The 16,650-nt window shown below is 46.8% G+C and overlaps 1 protein-coding gene across 5 annotated transcripts in view; it reads right to left on the bottom strand.

Moving 5' to 3' along the window:
- Grm8 (glutamate metabotropic receptor 8) overlaps nucleotides 1-14,286 on the bottom strand; it is a 764,803-nt gene extending 750,517 nt beyond the window's left edge. The window contains exons 1-2 of one of the 5 annotated variants that reach the window (XM_051175782.1): nucleotides 14,213-14,286; nucleotides 4,101-4,911 (exon numbers count right to left, since the gene is read on the bottom strand). In XM_051175782.1, coding sequence (XP_051031739.1) covers nucleotides 4,101-4,610 — 510 coding nt within the window. In that variant the 5' untranslated portion in view covers nucleotides 4,611-4,911; nucleotides 14,213-14,286. Of the gene's footprint in view, nucleotides 1-4,100; nucleotides 4,912-12,197; nucleotides 12,314-13,060; nucleotides 13,151-13,513; nucleotides 13,883-14,212 lie in introns of those variants that run through there. The other 4 variants (XM_051175781.1, XM_051175780.1, XM_051175783.1 and 1 more) reach the window with 4 other exon arrangements.
- Between the last annotated feature and the right edge of the window lie 2,364 nt (nucleotides 14,287-16,650).

A 16,650-nucleotide genomic window follows, 5' to 3' on the forward strand; every position in this document is an offset into this window, starting at 1 on the left:
TCATAAACACTGTGAAGTAGACAAAACTTGCAGGAGAATGAGAGAATTCTTTGTATTTCATTGCTCAACGTAAAGATCGTTGTTAGTCATTTATAACTAAATGATTAAAAAGCACAAATCCACATGGAGAGAAATCATCTAGCCCTCACACAAATGATTTCTACTGACATTTCATTTGATTGCTTTGGGAGGGCACAGCACAGGCTGGCTGAAGCCCATTCTTCAAGAATGGGAAATTAACAATCCAGGTAAAGCTAACTAGCCAAACAGGAGAGAGAGAAACTGCACTTGACACTGTCCTCTTGTAACCCATGTGTCTTTGCGGACATTAATGAGAGTTACTCTGGTGTCAATGTGTCACCTTTCACCTAGGAAACTCAATCTTTACTGGAAGTAAGACATACGTTTAGTGTGTTTTGAGAAACTGATTTCCTCCCATTCAAAGAAGAAGTTGGGGAACATTCTAAAGAAGGAAAACCATTTGGGCTTTTTATAAACAAATTTCATCTCTGGGCATGTCAGTCAAAGTTTCCAAAAGACATCTGATTTTGAAATTCATTTTAAGTCCCTGTCTTCACTGAGTTTTCTAAGGTTCAGAATCCCAGACACACCATTTTTATCTTGAAATCAAAGGAGCGCTACTACTTCATAATTACACAATATCCCAATTGATAGTGCCATTATCTAAGGCCATCAACTTGCTGTAGAGGTCACATAGACAGCCACTGTGCTGATAACAGTGTGTGTGTGTGTGTGTGTGTGTGTGTGTGTGTGTGTGTGTTTGAATGTGTGTGTATGTGTACATGTGTGTGTACACACGTGTGTGTGCATGTATGCCTGTGTGTGCATGTGGGTGTGTGAATGTGTGTGTGTGCTTGCATGTGTGCATAGCAATGCTTCTATAAAGTTCAAAGCATTAAAATCTGATTCTGCGGCTTTCAAGCCCAACTCCACTCTGACATTTCTGAGGAATGTTGAGTCATGTCCACTTCTCTTGGTGAATACAATCCCCAGAGGAGAGCAAGGGCTTATACTCATTCACAGGCCCTGAACTTTGCAAAGGTTTCTTGGAGGTGAGGAGGAAAGTGGCCTAAGTTGTACCTACTTGCCTTCAGACTGAAGACCACTCCTCTGGGGGAGCTTCAATGATATGTGGGCATTTCCTGTTTCCAAGAACTCCCTGCTCCAAGTCCCTGTCTAGCTCTCCTCTAAATTAAGGAGTTGATTTTTCTCATTTGCCTCAGAGTTTTGATAAGAGAAACAAAGATGAAACAGCGCTGCCTCCCTCGAGAACCAAGAGTAGATAAGTTGGATGCATGGAGTTTCTTTTGGATTCTATGGTTCATATGCTGTCCTGCAGGGACTATGAATAGTTCTAAGGTTCGTGCTTAAAACTTAACTCTCATTCATCATTCATCTCATCATCTCATGCCATGGGAAAATTATTATTTTTCAAAATGGAACTGCATCTCAATCTCTAATGCAAGCATTCCTTTGATAACTATTGTAATATTTCATGTCAGCCCTAGCATATGGGTATAAACAGAAGTCATCCACACTAAAGAAGGCCATTTTCTTTCCCATACACAGCCCACCATCTTCTCCTAATTACAATTACAGTGAGCGCAAGCTGAAGGTTACACATAAATCATGCAAGTAAATGGAGACAGCACCATGATAAGGTAAAATTATTTGATTGGCAATGCTTGTACTTCAAGTTCATCTGAAAGATGGGAGGAGCTATCCTTTGCTGATTGAGATCAGTTTCTCCAGTGTAGTAACATGGAGACATAAGCGAAATGTTTCTCTGTTCCAATGTGCTGATTGTGGCAATATCATCTATCACAGTCACTGCCCTCTGCTGGCTAAAAGTGAGCGCCTCCCTATATGTTCCATCAAGGGGTAGTCAGGGGGACCCCTAGGTGTCTTTCTGTGTTCAAAGAACCAAGAATAATTCACTCCATCAGACAGAATCCCTCTACAAGTACCCAAAATTAGTAAAAGTGTTGTCAAATGAGGGAAAAACCAAGTGGAGGCAAGCCAGGCCCAGCCGTATAAAACAAAAGCCCCCCTCTCGCCTTCAGATGGCATCAACTTTCCTTCAGCAGCCTAGGAAACGGGGCAAAGCCAGGGCCTGGCAGTGCATGTCACCTGCATTTTCCCACTAAAGAAACCCAACAATCTTATATAGAACTATCATCATACTCTTATCGATAAGTTCATTCTATGACCAAAAAATAATAACATAAATGAGCTTTGAATATCTCAGGTTAGTACTTTATCTCTTTCACTCACTCTTGAAATTCTTGTGTGTGTTTGGATGGTAACCAGACCACAGAAAAAAGCAATAACTATGGGGTGACAAGAGCAGTAATTAATATACACGAGGAAGATCCCAGAAAGGAGAAACTCATCACGAAGGTTTCCCTCATCTCTAGCAGTGTTAAGAAAGGCTTTAGAACAAGCGAGGAGGGGGATTGAATGGGAGAAAGGAGGAGGGCTGGGGAAATAGCTGGTCTGGACTCTAGCCATGAGCAGGAAACACCATGAGGCATAGATCAGAAGTCCTGAGAAGAAGGCTAGATCCTGTAGGTGGGAGTCCTCACTCTGTCTTGCCTCTGGGAGAGGTGGTAGTCATCCCTAGGGGCCCTATTTACAACTGCCTAGCTTCTCTTCAAGGCTCCCGGAGATGGAGAATGAGAGACCTCTGGCTGCCAGTGCTCATTTCAAGGTCTTTCACTGCCAGGCAACTCTTCTAATGTCTTGCTAAAGTGTCTCCCGTACTCCCCAAGGCCTTTTTGTTCCCCTTCAGAATGCCTTATACACGGGGCTTCTATGAGACACAGACAGCAGCCTCCTCCTTTGAAGCGATGTCATCAATCTGAAAAGAGCCATTAAACTGCCTCTTAGCATTCTCACTTTGAATGAAGGAGATCCACACAGAGGCTATGCAACCTCTTGGGGAATGTTACAACGAGGAGTCCAATATGAAATACAGACCAAACTAAACTGGCCCCCGAGATACCTACCCAAAGAGAACGCCTTTGATTCGATCCCTTTCCTGCTTTTTTTTGTGATGTTTTCCATTATTTCGTTCGTTTTTGTCACTCTATCTGTCATCAGTCCAACTTTAAATCTGATATGCATAGGAATAGTTTTATATATAAAATAAAGCCTCATTAATTCAGGTTCAGTTGGAAAAGTCAAATCCCAATGAGTAAGAAATGAGAGTAAAAAGTATTTTCAATTTAAAAACCGTGTCTATTTCAAAAGACTACATAATGGATATTAATAAATAAGATTAGAAAGTTAATGAAAGTGGTGAGTTACAATAACTTTATTTTTATGGTACTATGTACTTTCAAAGTATTTTCACATATATTATTTTATGTTGGCAATTTTAGTCAATATTATAAAGTGTACAGATAATAGATCATCAAACCTAAATCAAAATGTCTTGATTGCTTCCTACCAAATTTGAACTATTAACTCAATAAGAATTATATGTAATTATTTCCAGTCTGCATCACAGTATTCTGAATTAATGAGGTTCTGCTCTATTCGAGTTACAATAAGCCTGACAACTTTATGGCCATCTCGTCTCCTAGAATGTCACTACCATCTACACATTAGTAATAAATACCGTTTCATCACAGGAATTTTTGTCATAACAGAGCATCCCGCCTTGAAGAAGTTTTACCAAGTAAATTATCTCACACGTACCTCGAGTAGAGAGGAAGTGTTCTGTATGATAAATGTGCGAAGGGCTTATGATTCTCTAAAGATGCTTGCTTTAACTTAAAGTGAGCCTCCCTGGGGAGGTTAGCCCCTGACGGCAAGGACCAAACACTTCACAGAACTTACCAACACTCTCTTTGGGGAAAAACAGCCAGGATTAATCTATTTAATCAATCATAACGAAAGGAACTGAAGCCATACACGGTAGAAACCTAGCACAGAATGCCCCATTTGAGGAACCCGGTGACACAGACAGTATCTATTGGCATCATCATCTCCACTTTCTTCTTTAAACCCACATGTGGAGCCACAAAGATTCCTGATTCTTTCACATCGGTTGAAAAGACAATGTCATCACCTACCTTGAAAAGTCTTAAAATGTTAGCCACCATGATGGACACGGAGCTTGCTGCAGCACCTATGACACCAGAAATCTTGTCGGGCTTAGTAAATATAGGTGGATCTCCATTAGCACACTTCACATCGGACGCGTCTTTCTCTATCAATGCCTGCACGAAGGTAAGCGACTGCTCCAGAGCGTAGGTGTCCCTGGAGCATGTGTCAAGGATCCGGACACCCAGAGAGATATTGGAGAGGAGATCGGGGTCCTTGTTAATCTGGTCGATTGCATAAAGCATGGCCTCTAGTCTGTGGATCCCCTTTTCCTTCTTCAGCTCCCCACAAGGTACCCCTCTCTCTCCCTTTGCATGAACAGGAAAAAGACCCCCCAAAATGATGTCCCCATCCACCCGGATGGAATGGGCATACTCCTGGCTGTGAGTCCTTTGCATCATTGTGAGGATCCAGTAGAACTTGGCAGTCAAGAGGAAGAAACAAGGGCAAGAGGCTGAGCGCTTTCCCTCGCATACCATTTTCTCCACAGGTGGTATTGCAATCAATGACCCAAAGTTTATTCTTGCCACAGAAGAAGGGGGACCACCTGAGGCTGCACCTTTTGGAGTCTACCATCAGGGCCCATGGGGAAAGGCTCTGGGGAGTTCAGCGAGTTTTCTTGATTTGAACGTCACAGTGAATTTCCGACAGGCCCTTGGTTCAAGTTTATTTCCACATAAAGCCAGCTTGCAAATAAATTAGAATGACATCTGAGGTTCTGATGTTGGCATGAGGTCAACAATTCACGTCCTTGAATTCAGCCCTGTAGCAGAATTATTCCTGGGAAGAAGAGGAGGAAAAGGGGGGAGTTCAGTTCAGTAAGGCTGTATTTCTTATATACTTAAGCCCTGTCTGTCCCCTACTCATTAAGAACTAGCTCTTTTTGGTCTCCCGTGATGCTGAACACCTGGCTGCACTGCATCCAAGCAGGGAGATTGATGACATGTTTAGAGCAAGAGAAACAGAAAAGTCTCAGCAGCTAGATCACTTCTTTCAAACCAGGACATATTTTTATTTATCATTTTAGTTCAATAAGCCTTATTTCCAGAAAGGTAAAATACCTGTGATTGATGACATTATTTCTTGTCAAACCTTTCTTACCTTTTACAGCTATATAAATGTCGCATTTAAATCTTGTCCACAAGGTAATGAAAGGTTATTTTCTGTGACTTGTTCAACAAGGCGGTCATCTGTTAATGACTTTTTTTTTTTTTAGTATCCCAGATTCCCCACTGGGAAACAGTGACTATTCAGTCTCAGAAAAGGAAGAAGGGAGGAAGAAAGAGGGAAGAGAGGAAAGGAGAGACAAGCTACCAAAAGCTCTGAAAATATCTTATAGCTTGCAGAGACATTCAGCATAGAGCAGCCGCTACCTCATATCAACTATCCTGTTGTTCTCTGCTAATAGATCAAAGACTTGAAAATTAAATGCATAGGGAGGGTTACATGTGAAGATCTTCCTGTAACCATTGCCAGAGTTCCCAATTAATTTGTCAGGGAGGAAGCAACGGGCATGCTTGCAGCTCTGGAGTAAACATGCCTTGGTCCGAGCATCACTAGGAACACATTAGAGCTACAGATCAATTGGAAAGGTGCTTAATTTTGTCTGACTCGGTGAGGAAAACAGCCATTTCATCAAGACAAGAAATAACCTGGAGTGAAAGCATCTACGGGCAAATCAAGGGAAGCCTCATCCTGGGGACTTTGTCCTTAAAGGATTCCATAAGACCCTCACTGAACGATTGGAAGTTTAACTGGAAATGAGAACTGAGTTAACAAAAGGAAATTTGAAATGCACGTGTAATGAAGAGAACGAGCGGCAACAGTATATTCTGGCAGGATGCCTAACCTAATGTTCATTTCTAACCTATTTACACTTGAATCTGAAATCTGGACTGCTTCCCTCCACCCCAGCCAACCAACATCTGCTTGTATTTCCCATTCACTCGTTCTCAAGTTCCAGTTCATAAAATTCTCTTTCCATCTTCTTTGTCCTGCAAAAGAAAAAAGGATGGTGCCTCCCTGGGGGACAACTGAACATATGCCCAAGTGCCTTCAGAGAAAGTGGCACTGTCTTTCACTTCCCCGTTTGAAAAGAGGCTCTTAGCTGCTACTGTGCTCACTTCCTGAGTGTGCACTGGGAGCCCCAGCCAAGCGCTGGCCCTTCTGCTGAGATGTTTCCAGGCTACCTGCACAAAATGTCCCTTGCCTACTGGCATGTTCTGGACCTTGATTCCCTCTGCACTGCCCCAAATATGTAGTCCTTTTTCCGATTATCTGCCACTCACTTCACCTGGCAGCTGCTTCCCTCTCGAGGGAGGTCCACAACAGCCTGACCTGAAGTATCCTACCAAGGGAAACTCTTAGGAAACTGGCGTGAGTTTCTGGATGAAACTGGAGTGAGTTTCTGGATGAAACTGGATGTGCAATTAAGACAGTTAGGACTAGTCTTACAAGGAAGACTAGTCACGTCATGATAAAATGTCATTAATGATGAACACTAATTTAGAGTTTGAGACCAAGTCCACACTGGCTGAACCTAGAATAAATGGGAAAATTAAGAAGAAATTTCAATGACCCTGCCCGCTGTGAAACTCAGGAGAGCAGGCCCTGCATCCGGCCTGGGCAGCACAATGGCGCCAACCCCGTTGGTGTAGGTGTGGGTGAGCCAGCCAGGTATGGGTGAGCATGGGAGAGCTGCCCCACTACCATGCGATGGTGTGGGTGGGGAAAGATGTCCCCCTTACCCTTTACCCCTTACCATCTGCAAAAGATGAGCAAGCTGACCCTCCCTTGACCAGTTGTAGCACTCAGGGGAGTGGGCCCTGCTCCTTGCCTAGGCAATAAAGCTGACCCTGTTGGCAGAGGTTCCAGTAAGATAGCCCTGAGAGTGTGATAGCAGACCACACCCCTCATCTGCCGTGTGGTGGTAAGAGCAAGGGAAAGACGATGCGCCCCACCTTGCCACCTATGGTGGTCAAGGGGGCTGACCCTCCCCATTATCACCTACAACACTCGAAAAAGGGGATCCTGCACCTGGCCTGGCAGAACAATAGAGCCGACCCTGTTGGCAGAGATGTGGGTGACCCAAGCCCTTTGTTGTAAGCAATTACTCATCTGACATGTGCAGAATGGGTGAGAGAGAGCACCCCCCCAACAGCCCATCAATGACTTCAGCAAGTGGAAGAGCTTGCCCTAAGACCATAAGAGAGGGAGAGCTGTTCCTGCCCCTCATCAACAACACAGTAGAGCTGACCCTGAAGGAGGAGGTGTGGAAGAACCAACCCTGAGGACATCAAAGCAGGAGGATTGGCCCGCCCCTTGCTCATCACTGCAAAGGATGAACTAGCTAGGGCAACCCTGGAGAGCTTACCCTGGTGGCAAAGATCGGGAAGATCTGATGGGCTGACCAACCCTGCAACTACCCAAGCCCAGAAACAAGATTACCTGTTGGCCCACCCCAACATCCATCCCATCTGTGATCTGCTGTAGCATGGGGCTGGGGATGGGATGTGGATGGGGGGGTTCTACTTGGATGATTGCTTAATGGACAGCTTGTTGGATGGATGTTTCCTGGACTTTCCTCCTCTGCAATATGGAATTAGTTGCATGCAAGCTCTCTAGCTCTTGGTTTTCTTATCTGTAAGGGGAGACAGAACCTGCCAACAGGTACATACTAGAAAACTGTATCTGGCCCAGGGTACAAGCTCAGTAAACAGGCATCAATGTGGCCTGCCATTCTTTTTCTATCAAAAGCAGAGCAAATCCTTGACTACTCGCCTAGTTGGTAAAGTGTTTACTGAATTCTGAATTCCGCTCATCACTTGAAAAGTAAAATGAGAGCTATGTATAAAATATTTAAATATTACAGTTGTCTCAGAGTCTGATACACTGCTATAAAAGTCACAGAGCTGATAGGTTCAGTTTCTCTTTTAAATTCTAAGCCAAAATAATATGTGAAAGTCCATGGAAGACTAAACAACTACAAACTTTATGTATGTTTCACGGCATAATCCTATATTGCTTAATCCAGCTCTCCTAGAATTCTTCTGAACTTTAATCCAAACTCATTGTTGGAATCAATATTTTCAAAGAAATAATGGCCTTTCTGAGCTACAGCCTCCAAAGAGCTTTTCTTCATGTGCTGTGTTTGATCTGAAGTAAAATAGCTTACCTCCCAAGCTAACCTACCATGCTCTGGGCTTGGTTGAAACCTTTCCTTCCCTGGCAGACATTTCAAGAAGGTGGGAGTTCTGTTCTCTGGAAATTCTGAGGCCACCAAGCTGCTGTCGGTACTACTGGGTCACACGATGGTGGCTGACGCTCAGGAAGCTTAACCATGCACTCTCCCATCTTACCCTTCTCTGTCTTCTCTAAGGTCTATACCACTGACACTGACTGTCTTACAGACCTGGGTGTCTTTACAAACAAACTCCCTGACTGCATTACAGGCCAGTGCCATGCGCTCACATCTTATTTTCTTTGTGTGCTCCCTATATGAAAGTAAAGAGCAACACCCCAAAATCGTCAGATCCCTAAGGTGGGCCCTGTGCTTTGAGATAACCCCAGCAATGACACAGTACAGTGAGGGTGAGGGCCCACCACTCCATGGAAGTCTTCTATGGTTGTATATATTTCCCAATGGTTAGCTCAAGAAACAATAATGTGCAAATGAGAAAGGGACAATTGTGGGAAATTTCCAGAAGGGATATTTCTGAATCCTTCCCTGGAAAATACTCAAACTTCCAAATTTCCAATCTGGTTTCCTGGCCAGCCGCTGCCAATGGAACATGACCACCAGCACAAAGGAATAACCCCATGCCTTCCCCCAGTGTGTAGCACTGACAGAGTAAGGTTCTTGTGCAAAAAAATATCATTAGCCAAGAAATAAAAAGCTTTTCTCAGGAGAGCAGCAGTCCCATGCTGTATCTGTCTGGCTCTTTAACACAAAGGGCTATCCTGGGGAAACACTGTATCTGTTCAGCTCTTTAACACAAAGGGCTATCCTGGGGAAACACTGTATCTGTTCAGCTCTTTAACACAAAGGGCTATCCTGGGGAAACACTGTATCTGTTCAGCTCTTTAACACAAAGGACTATCCCGGGGAAGTACTGTATCTGTTCAGCTCTTTAACACAAAGGGCTATCCCAGGGAAGCACTGTATCTGTTTGGCTCTTTAACACAAAGGGCTATCCTGGGGAAGCACTGTGTCTGTTCAGCTCTTTAACACAAAGGGCTATCCCAGGGAAGCACTGCCATCAGCTCCTATAGCTGCAAACCCAGGCATTTCCCGTGCTTCTACTTGCTAATCCGAAATAGTGCTGTGACCTAATCAACTCTAAGGTGTCTTCCTGCTTCCTGGTCGAAGACTTTGTTACTCAATCATAAGGGACTATGGGATTTTACTCAAACAGGAGACCAAGGCTTTGTCAGCTGAGCACAATAACCTGTTCTGCTTGCAAGCGAATAACCCCCACTCCACCCCCAGTCTGTGCGAGAAGGTTCTAAATGCTGGCTCATTTATACAAGCAGAGCAGATATTGAGAAAACCAGATCCAGAAGACTCTTAAGTACTAAACAGATAAATTAGACTGTGGTTATTTGCATAACAATGGAATTCACCACAGGTTTCCTTTAATACCTAAACCCCATGCATTTAAAAAAAAAAAAATCTGATTTAGAAGAATTCAATTTGCATCCTTCTTTGTAGATAACAGTCATTGCACAAAAAGACCACATTTATAGTATGCATCAGATTAGAAAAGAGTGAAACCAACTGAGTGAATGCTGACAGTGGAACCTCACACACATGGTCTCATTTCCTCCTAAAATCCACCTGTAAGGTTGGCATCACAGCCCCATCTGGACATGAGAACCTGAGAGCAGACAGGTTATTTGACTCTTGTCTGAAGTCTCAGGCCAGAGTTCACATGTAGGACTATAACTGCAGTTCATTCTGTCCCCTATCCCAAAGCCTCTGGGCATGAGACTTTGACCTGACTATGTAAGGTGTTAGTAGGATGCCCAGGGTCCTCTGGAAGCTTGAGTCTAGTCTTTGGGTGATTTACTTAACCTCTTTTTTCCCCCTAAAGTGTGAACTGATTTCTGCCCTCCTGCTGGGTGTGACATCAAATGTCATGATGATCATTAAGGAACTTGTTAAACTGCCAAGCGATATAAGAATGCACAGGGATAGCATTGGCTTAATAACCATCCCAGAACTAACACAGTTTACTTGCACATCATACTTAGATCTGAGGAAAACACTTTCCCATGACCAGCATAGACGGTCAGACCTTAGCAACAGGCAGGTGGCCAAGAATCAACTTTAGAAAGCCCATACCAAAAGGGGGAGCACAAAGGAAGACTGGAAGGCATGAAGAGAAGTTCTTGGAGCTACAGTGTCTGACCTGATAGTCAAAGCCACAGATATTCAAAGAGCCCAGTGGGCCATTCTTAAAATACACAACATTCTTCTGTAGGGAAAGCAGGAAAACTCTTAAGTAGTGAGAAAACAGAATACTTTTAGCACTAAGGGTTATGACCACTGGTGTCAAGACCTGATGATCTCCCTCCAACTGGAACATCTGTGTTTTTAAAACTATTCCTAAGAAAAGCCATAATATCTAACCATCATTAATAGACTAAAGTATAGCCAAACAAGGAAAGGAGCTGTATTGGGCACCCTCTTTCCACAGTGATGGGACCCAGACAAAGCTAAACCGTGCTCAAGATCCTGGATGAGTCTGCTCCAACTTGCCAAAGCCAAGAACTTTAAATCAAAAGTGGAAGAGAAGGGAGAAAAGAGTGGGAGGGAGGGAGGAAGAAAGGAAGGAAGGAAGGAAGGAAGGAAGGAAGGAAGGAAGGAAGGAAAACCTTAATCCCTAACAGTAAAGAAAAGCTTCCTTGAAATGGAAATAAAAATACAACACAGTTCCAGGCTCACAACCTCTCCTAGGACAACATGGAATGACCACTCCTACTAGGCAAACCCAGTATGAGTCTGGTAACACCCCAGGTTCTGTCCTGAAAACAGAAGCAATTTCCTGAACTTTTCAAAGCCAGCCTATTCAACAGGCTCTGGGATGTGGTAAGATTTTTGTCCTGGATCCAAGCAAAAGATAAGTCTATGCAGCATCTTCTAAAATCCTGAGACAGAGCAATGGCACTCACAGACTAAAGCAGGGTCCTCTTGGTGTTGCCCATTGGGAGAGGACAGTGGGGAAGAAACTTAGAAGGAAAAACATTGCACAAGCATGCATGTGCAGAACTCAGTGCACCATGCCCTAAAGACAATAGAACATTCTTACACAAAGATTGGCGCTTGATACTGCCAATGTGAATGTCAGCTGGGCTGTTTGTTGCATAAATACCAATTAAACAAGCCCGGAAGCAGCTTCAACCTGCCCAGCCAAGTCTGAAAAGAGCATATCACTCCAGACCTCTAACTTTCTTCTGCACTCCAGTTCAGCTAAGCTGGGCCCATCCTTTTCCATCTTCCTTTTGGATCGGAATGGTTAGAATTGTCCAATCAGCCATAACTTGCATGGGGGGGAGGGGGGTAAAGCTAACCAGCATAAACCAAACAGAATGAATTGAGCCTACAAGACAGTATTCAGCTGTGTGCTCAGCATCTTCTTTCTTCTGAGAAAATGTCTCCTGGAAAGCTTCCCTTCCTAAATTGTTCCCGCATCCCTTATTTAAGAGTAGATACTCTCTTTATTATTTCGGGTGTAGTACAACCTGTAGTTGACTCTGAGATAGGAAAATTGCATTAGAAAACCATTTCCCCAGTGAATTGGGATCTTTTCAAAATCATCAAGATATATATATATATATATATATATATATATATATATATATATATATATATTTGCAAGACCCGGAGAATGCATTTCATACAGCTGATTGTCTCCTCTCGAGATCTTTCAAGATACTATTCACAAGCAAGTGACCAAGATAAACTCGAGTGGTTCCTGTAGCCATTTGCAATTATTGACAAACAGTTTCATAACGGAAAATGGAAATTACAGTCAAGTGCAATAAGCTGTTTATCCAAGATCTACCTGCTGGTGGCTCTTTCTCTCTTTTCATCTTTCTTTCAAGCAAAACACAAGCTATCGTCGGAATGCATTTATCCTGACAGTAATTTTTCTTGCAGATATACCTCCACCGCAAACCCCGTCTTCGGTTCTTTTGGTAGGATTAATGATCAAGATCCTAGTGTGTTCTCTGGTGTTCACAAGATTCCCAGACTGTAGGCTCTTTGGGAAAATATCACCCCCAATTGACAAATAAGGTATTCCCTCCAGGGGCGGAACTCCTGGGGGGGGGGGGGGACTTGGTCTTCTGCTATCCACATACCACCACTATCCTGGGCACAGAGACACCCTTTGAAGCCAGGATCCCCAATTTAGGCTAGAAGCAATTCCTCAGGGAAGCTCTGAGGTGCCTTCTTGCGCAACGGGTGACTCGCACGCGCCTCTGCATTTCATTTGCACCAAAGAAGCGTGTCAGACAACCCAACCGGGGGGGGGGGGAAGGGGGGAGGAGGACTGGTGGGGATATGATTCTGTTTTATTTTTCACCAACTCTATGCCTCAGGGGACTTCTGAGCCCTTTGAGTAGATGGGCTCACTCCGCCCTCGTGGCTGAGAGGTCTCCCTCTAAATCTCAGGCAGTAACCGCTCACCCCACCCGGGGTCCCCTCCTCCCCGCAGCGTCTTCCTTTTCCCTCCCAGTTCCTTAGACCGTGTAAACCCTACGCGGAGTAGAGTGTAGGGCCGCGGGGAAGGACCCGGTTACTCTAGCTTTTCCCAGGCAACCCGGCACCGCCCCAGTCCCCGCCACCACCACCCCCGCGCGCCCTAGCCCCAGGCTCCAGGCTCCTGAGCGCACCCGTCCGAGAGCGCCTCCGCCCCCACCACACCTGCTGGCTGCAGACGCCCACACCCCTCACTGGTCTGCCCGACACAGGGGCCACTCTGACCGTGGGTGCCGCGAAGGAGCTGCAGGGAGCCTTGGCTTCGGAAACTCTAGATCCTTGAATCTAGATCCCTCCACCCCCAACAGGACTCAGAACTCCGGCGTTTTCCCCCGAGCTGGGGGGAGGGGGCAAGGAAATCCCAACCTCGCCGAGCTAACTCGGGGACCACAAACTCAAGGCAGAGTGTGAGCGCTACGCGGGGGGATGCGGGTCTCGAAGACCCCCCTAAACCACCAGGCTTTTCCTGCGACACTCCCCCAACCCCCAACACTTCCCCCAGATCCTTGTTAGATATCCGTCTAGCCGGTGTTCAGGAAGGCGGGGGTTACCCCCAACTCATCCCGGAAGCCGCTAACTTCGGAAATCCCTCGCTTTAGATTCGCATAACCAATGTACCTGGGCATCTCGGCCGGGCAAGTCCAGATTCCACCAGGGCAGGTCCAGGAGGTCACTCAGGCCAAGCAATCCCAGGCAGAGCGATTTAAAACCCTGCCGCCGCACGCCGGGTTAGAGCATCCTAAGAGCGCCTGCCCACTCCCGTCACCCTTCAATCTCCCGTTCACCGTCTAAACTTTTAGGGGATCACATCTCTAAGTCTTGGGAATTCCAACCTAAGCTCCCTCTATTCCGCACCTCTTCACTGGAATGTAATCATGGAAACACAAGAGGGGTGGCCGCCTTGTTATTTGCAACGTAAAATCAACAGACACCCAATCAAGCTCCAATGCCCGGCCAGCCCCTCGCCCCCTGGTGCCCACTCCTCCTCTCTCCCCATCCGCTTTTCTCCGCCCGCCAGTTCTTTCCCAGACTCCAGTGTGCAAAGCCATCTACTCGTGCCCAGCAAAAAAATAAAAAAAATAAAAAATAAAAAAATAAAGCAGATCATTAAAGTAATCTGAGAAGAAAGCATACACCTGGCTGTCAGCTGCACGGTTGGGGGGGGGATGAAAACGGCAATAAAATCGGGGGGTGGGGAGGAACCCTACTTTTGCAGCCAGCTCCGGGTTGGGGGAGAGTTGAAAGGTGGGGGCTTTTTTGCTATGCTTCAGCACTTGCTGTCCTCTTCTGCGCCTGCTGCTCACTGGGGAGTCTTACCCTGCTCCCCGCAGAAGACGAGGTGAGGAAGCCCCCGGGGGGCCCGCAGCTCCATGTCAGCGCCGCCGCCGCCGTCGCCACCGCGCTAGGCGAGCACCACGGCCGCACTTGTGGCTGGTCTCGGGGCTGAGGGGGTTGAGCTGGCCGAGCCACCGGCGAGTCTCTTCCATGTGAATAACAAATACTCCCACCGGCGGCCGCTATTGGTCTGCGCCCTGCGCCTCCCGGTCCTCCTCCCGCGGCCATTCACCCCACGCGGCGCGTGGATCGGCGCCCGGGATCGCGCCCGGGATCGCCAATCGCTTCGCGCCAACCAGTCACCCCTGGAAGAGGGAGGAGGATCCCCGAGGGGCAGGGTCCCGGGCGTGGGGGACGGGGACACCCCCAGTGGCGGGACCCCTTCGTCGGTCGCTCAAGTCCCAATCAACTCCGGGACCAGAAATAACAGAGTTCTGGTTTTTTTGTTGTTTAAATATCATCCCCACCTGCCCCGCCCCGGGGAAAGAAGGGAGGGTTCGGTTCGAAGATAGGGAACGAACGGGGTGGCTGGGAGAGGTATAAGAAGGGCGACAGAGGCTCAGTGACCTCGGGACCCACGCGGGAAAGCGACGCCGACCTGAAGCAAAGGGGACGGCTCTGGCGAGCCCGGGACCCCTTCCCTCCCAATGAGCATAGCTCCGAGGCGGGTGACCGTGAAGAAGACATGACAGATGACAAGTGTCCTGACACTTGCATTCTTTTCGATGACGTTCAAAGTAGCGCCCACAAGCCACGCACTTCCAAGCAAAGTTTGCCTCCCGCTAGCGGCTGTTTGGCCTTCGGTACTGCCCCGTAGCTCCGGGACCGGTGGGTGCCAGGGGACACCTTCTATCGCGCCCCTGAAGCTGGAGAAGAGACACAGCACAGTCCCACTGCGGGCACTGTGCGGGACCAGGCAGCCAAGGCGACTGTCATTTTGTGGAGAGGATTAGAGGAGCCTAGATCAAGGCATGAAACTCCCGACAACTCGCTCACCGGGAAACCTCAGGATTCCCTCACATTCGGTGGCCCGGAACCCGCTGGGCTCCAAATGCACAGCTCCTTGCCCCTTCCTGCTGACTACACCCGCCCGGGTACTTCTACAGGGCGCCGGCCCGCGGAGAGAAGGCGGGAACCCTCTCCCCGCACCACCCTGCACCAGGGTGCTCGGGCCTGCCTGGCTTTGGGTTGGTGAGAAAGTTCCATCTAGAGGTAGCCGTGCGCAACTGCAGCCCAAGACCAGAGCCCAGGAGAGAGGTGTACTGAGGGAGTTGGGGACTGGGCGGAGGAGGCATGAAATCAATGTGAAGAGTGGGGGAGGGAGGAGGGCAGACCCAGTATGCTACAGAGAATTTTCAACTTCATAAGCGTCATGAACTTTATAACCTTAACAACAACAAGTCACCTGCCTGAATTCCAGTGTACAGGTTTTGAACTTTACCCTCTTCGGGTTTCTTTAACTTTCTAATCAACTCTAAAATGATCAAAATTATTGATCCCTCTCTACAGAGGAAGGAAGAATCTGGATTTATAGCTATGCTTGGAAAGTGCTAGCCCTAGAAATCAGAGTTGAAATCCCCCATAGATTATTGCTTTTCCGATGTTCTGGCTTTCCCCCAAGGCTGGCATTGAGGCATGAAGTTTCTAACGAGAAGACCACAGCCTCCTTCCTCCCTGGTTTCCTAAAGCCACCCAGACCCTCTTAGCAAAGACTCAACAGATCTACAGATCAAGCATCCTACTTTCTATCCATTCATTCCACAGCTTGTCTCTGCGGGAGAAGTTAAAAGCATGCTTTTGTGGCCATAGGTAACTGGAGGGAAAGAGGAGGACTTGGAGGGATAAGCGGGCACCACACATCCTTTTAAGGTGAGGAGAAACGGAAAATGTTGCAGAACTGAGTTGGTTCAATGATTGCAACTCTACTGGGGAGTTGAGGAGTTTCCTTGGGAACTTGAATTGCTCCCTCCTCCCCCTGGAGGTAGGGAGGCAGTTTTGGCAGCCTGGTTTCTATGCAGGTAGCACAGTGCATACAGGTCACCAATCTGGGGTCTGAGGTCACCTAGCCTGGTGACCTCTGTCTGAGCAGAGTTATCCGGGATAAGTGTATGGGTTTGAATAAACCCTCCCTAGTCTCTCTGCTATGTGTGTCTCTGCACATTACGAGTAAGACATGTCAAGGCTGAAAATACTCTACGAAACAGAGCTGCTGGCCACATTCTGGTCTTCAGGGTCCAGCCCAGAGTCCCTACAGTGTTAATGCCTAGTGTTAGCCAAGAGGGCACTGCTCTAGTGGGTATTTCCATAACAAGGACAACACAGCTGGCTGTGGCTTTGGAAATTTGACAAGGCCCAGTGAACTGCTAGGGAGAGAAGTGGCTAATGAGCTGCTTTTCTCCTTTTCCTATTGATCATCACCT

The sequence above is a fragment of the Phodopus roborovskii genome, unplaced genomic scaffold (genome assembly GCF_943737965.1).
Source record: "Phodopus roborovskii unplaced genomic scaffold, PHOROB, whole genome shotgun sequence".
Taxonomy (NCBI): Eukaryota; Metazoa; Chordata; class Mammalia; order Rodentia; family Cricetidae; genus Phodopus; species Phodopus roborovskii.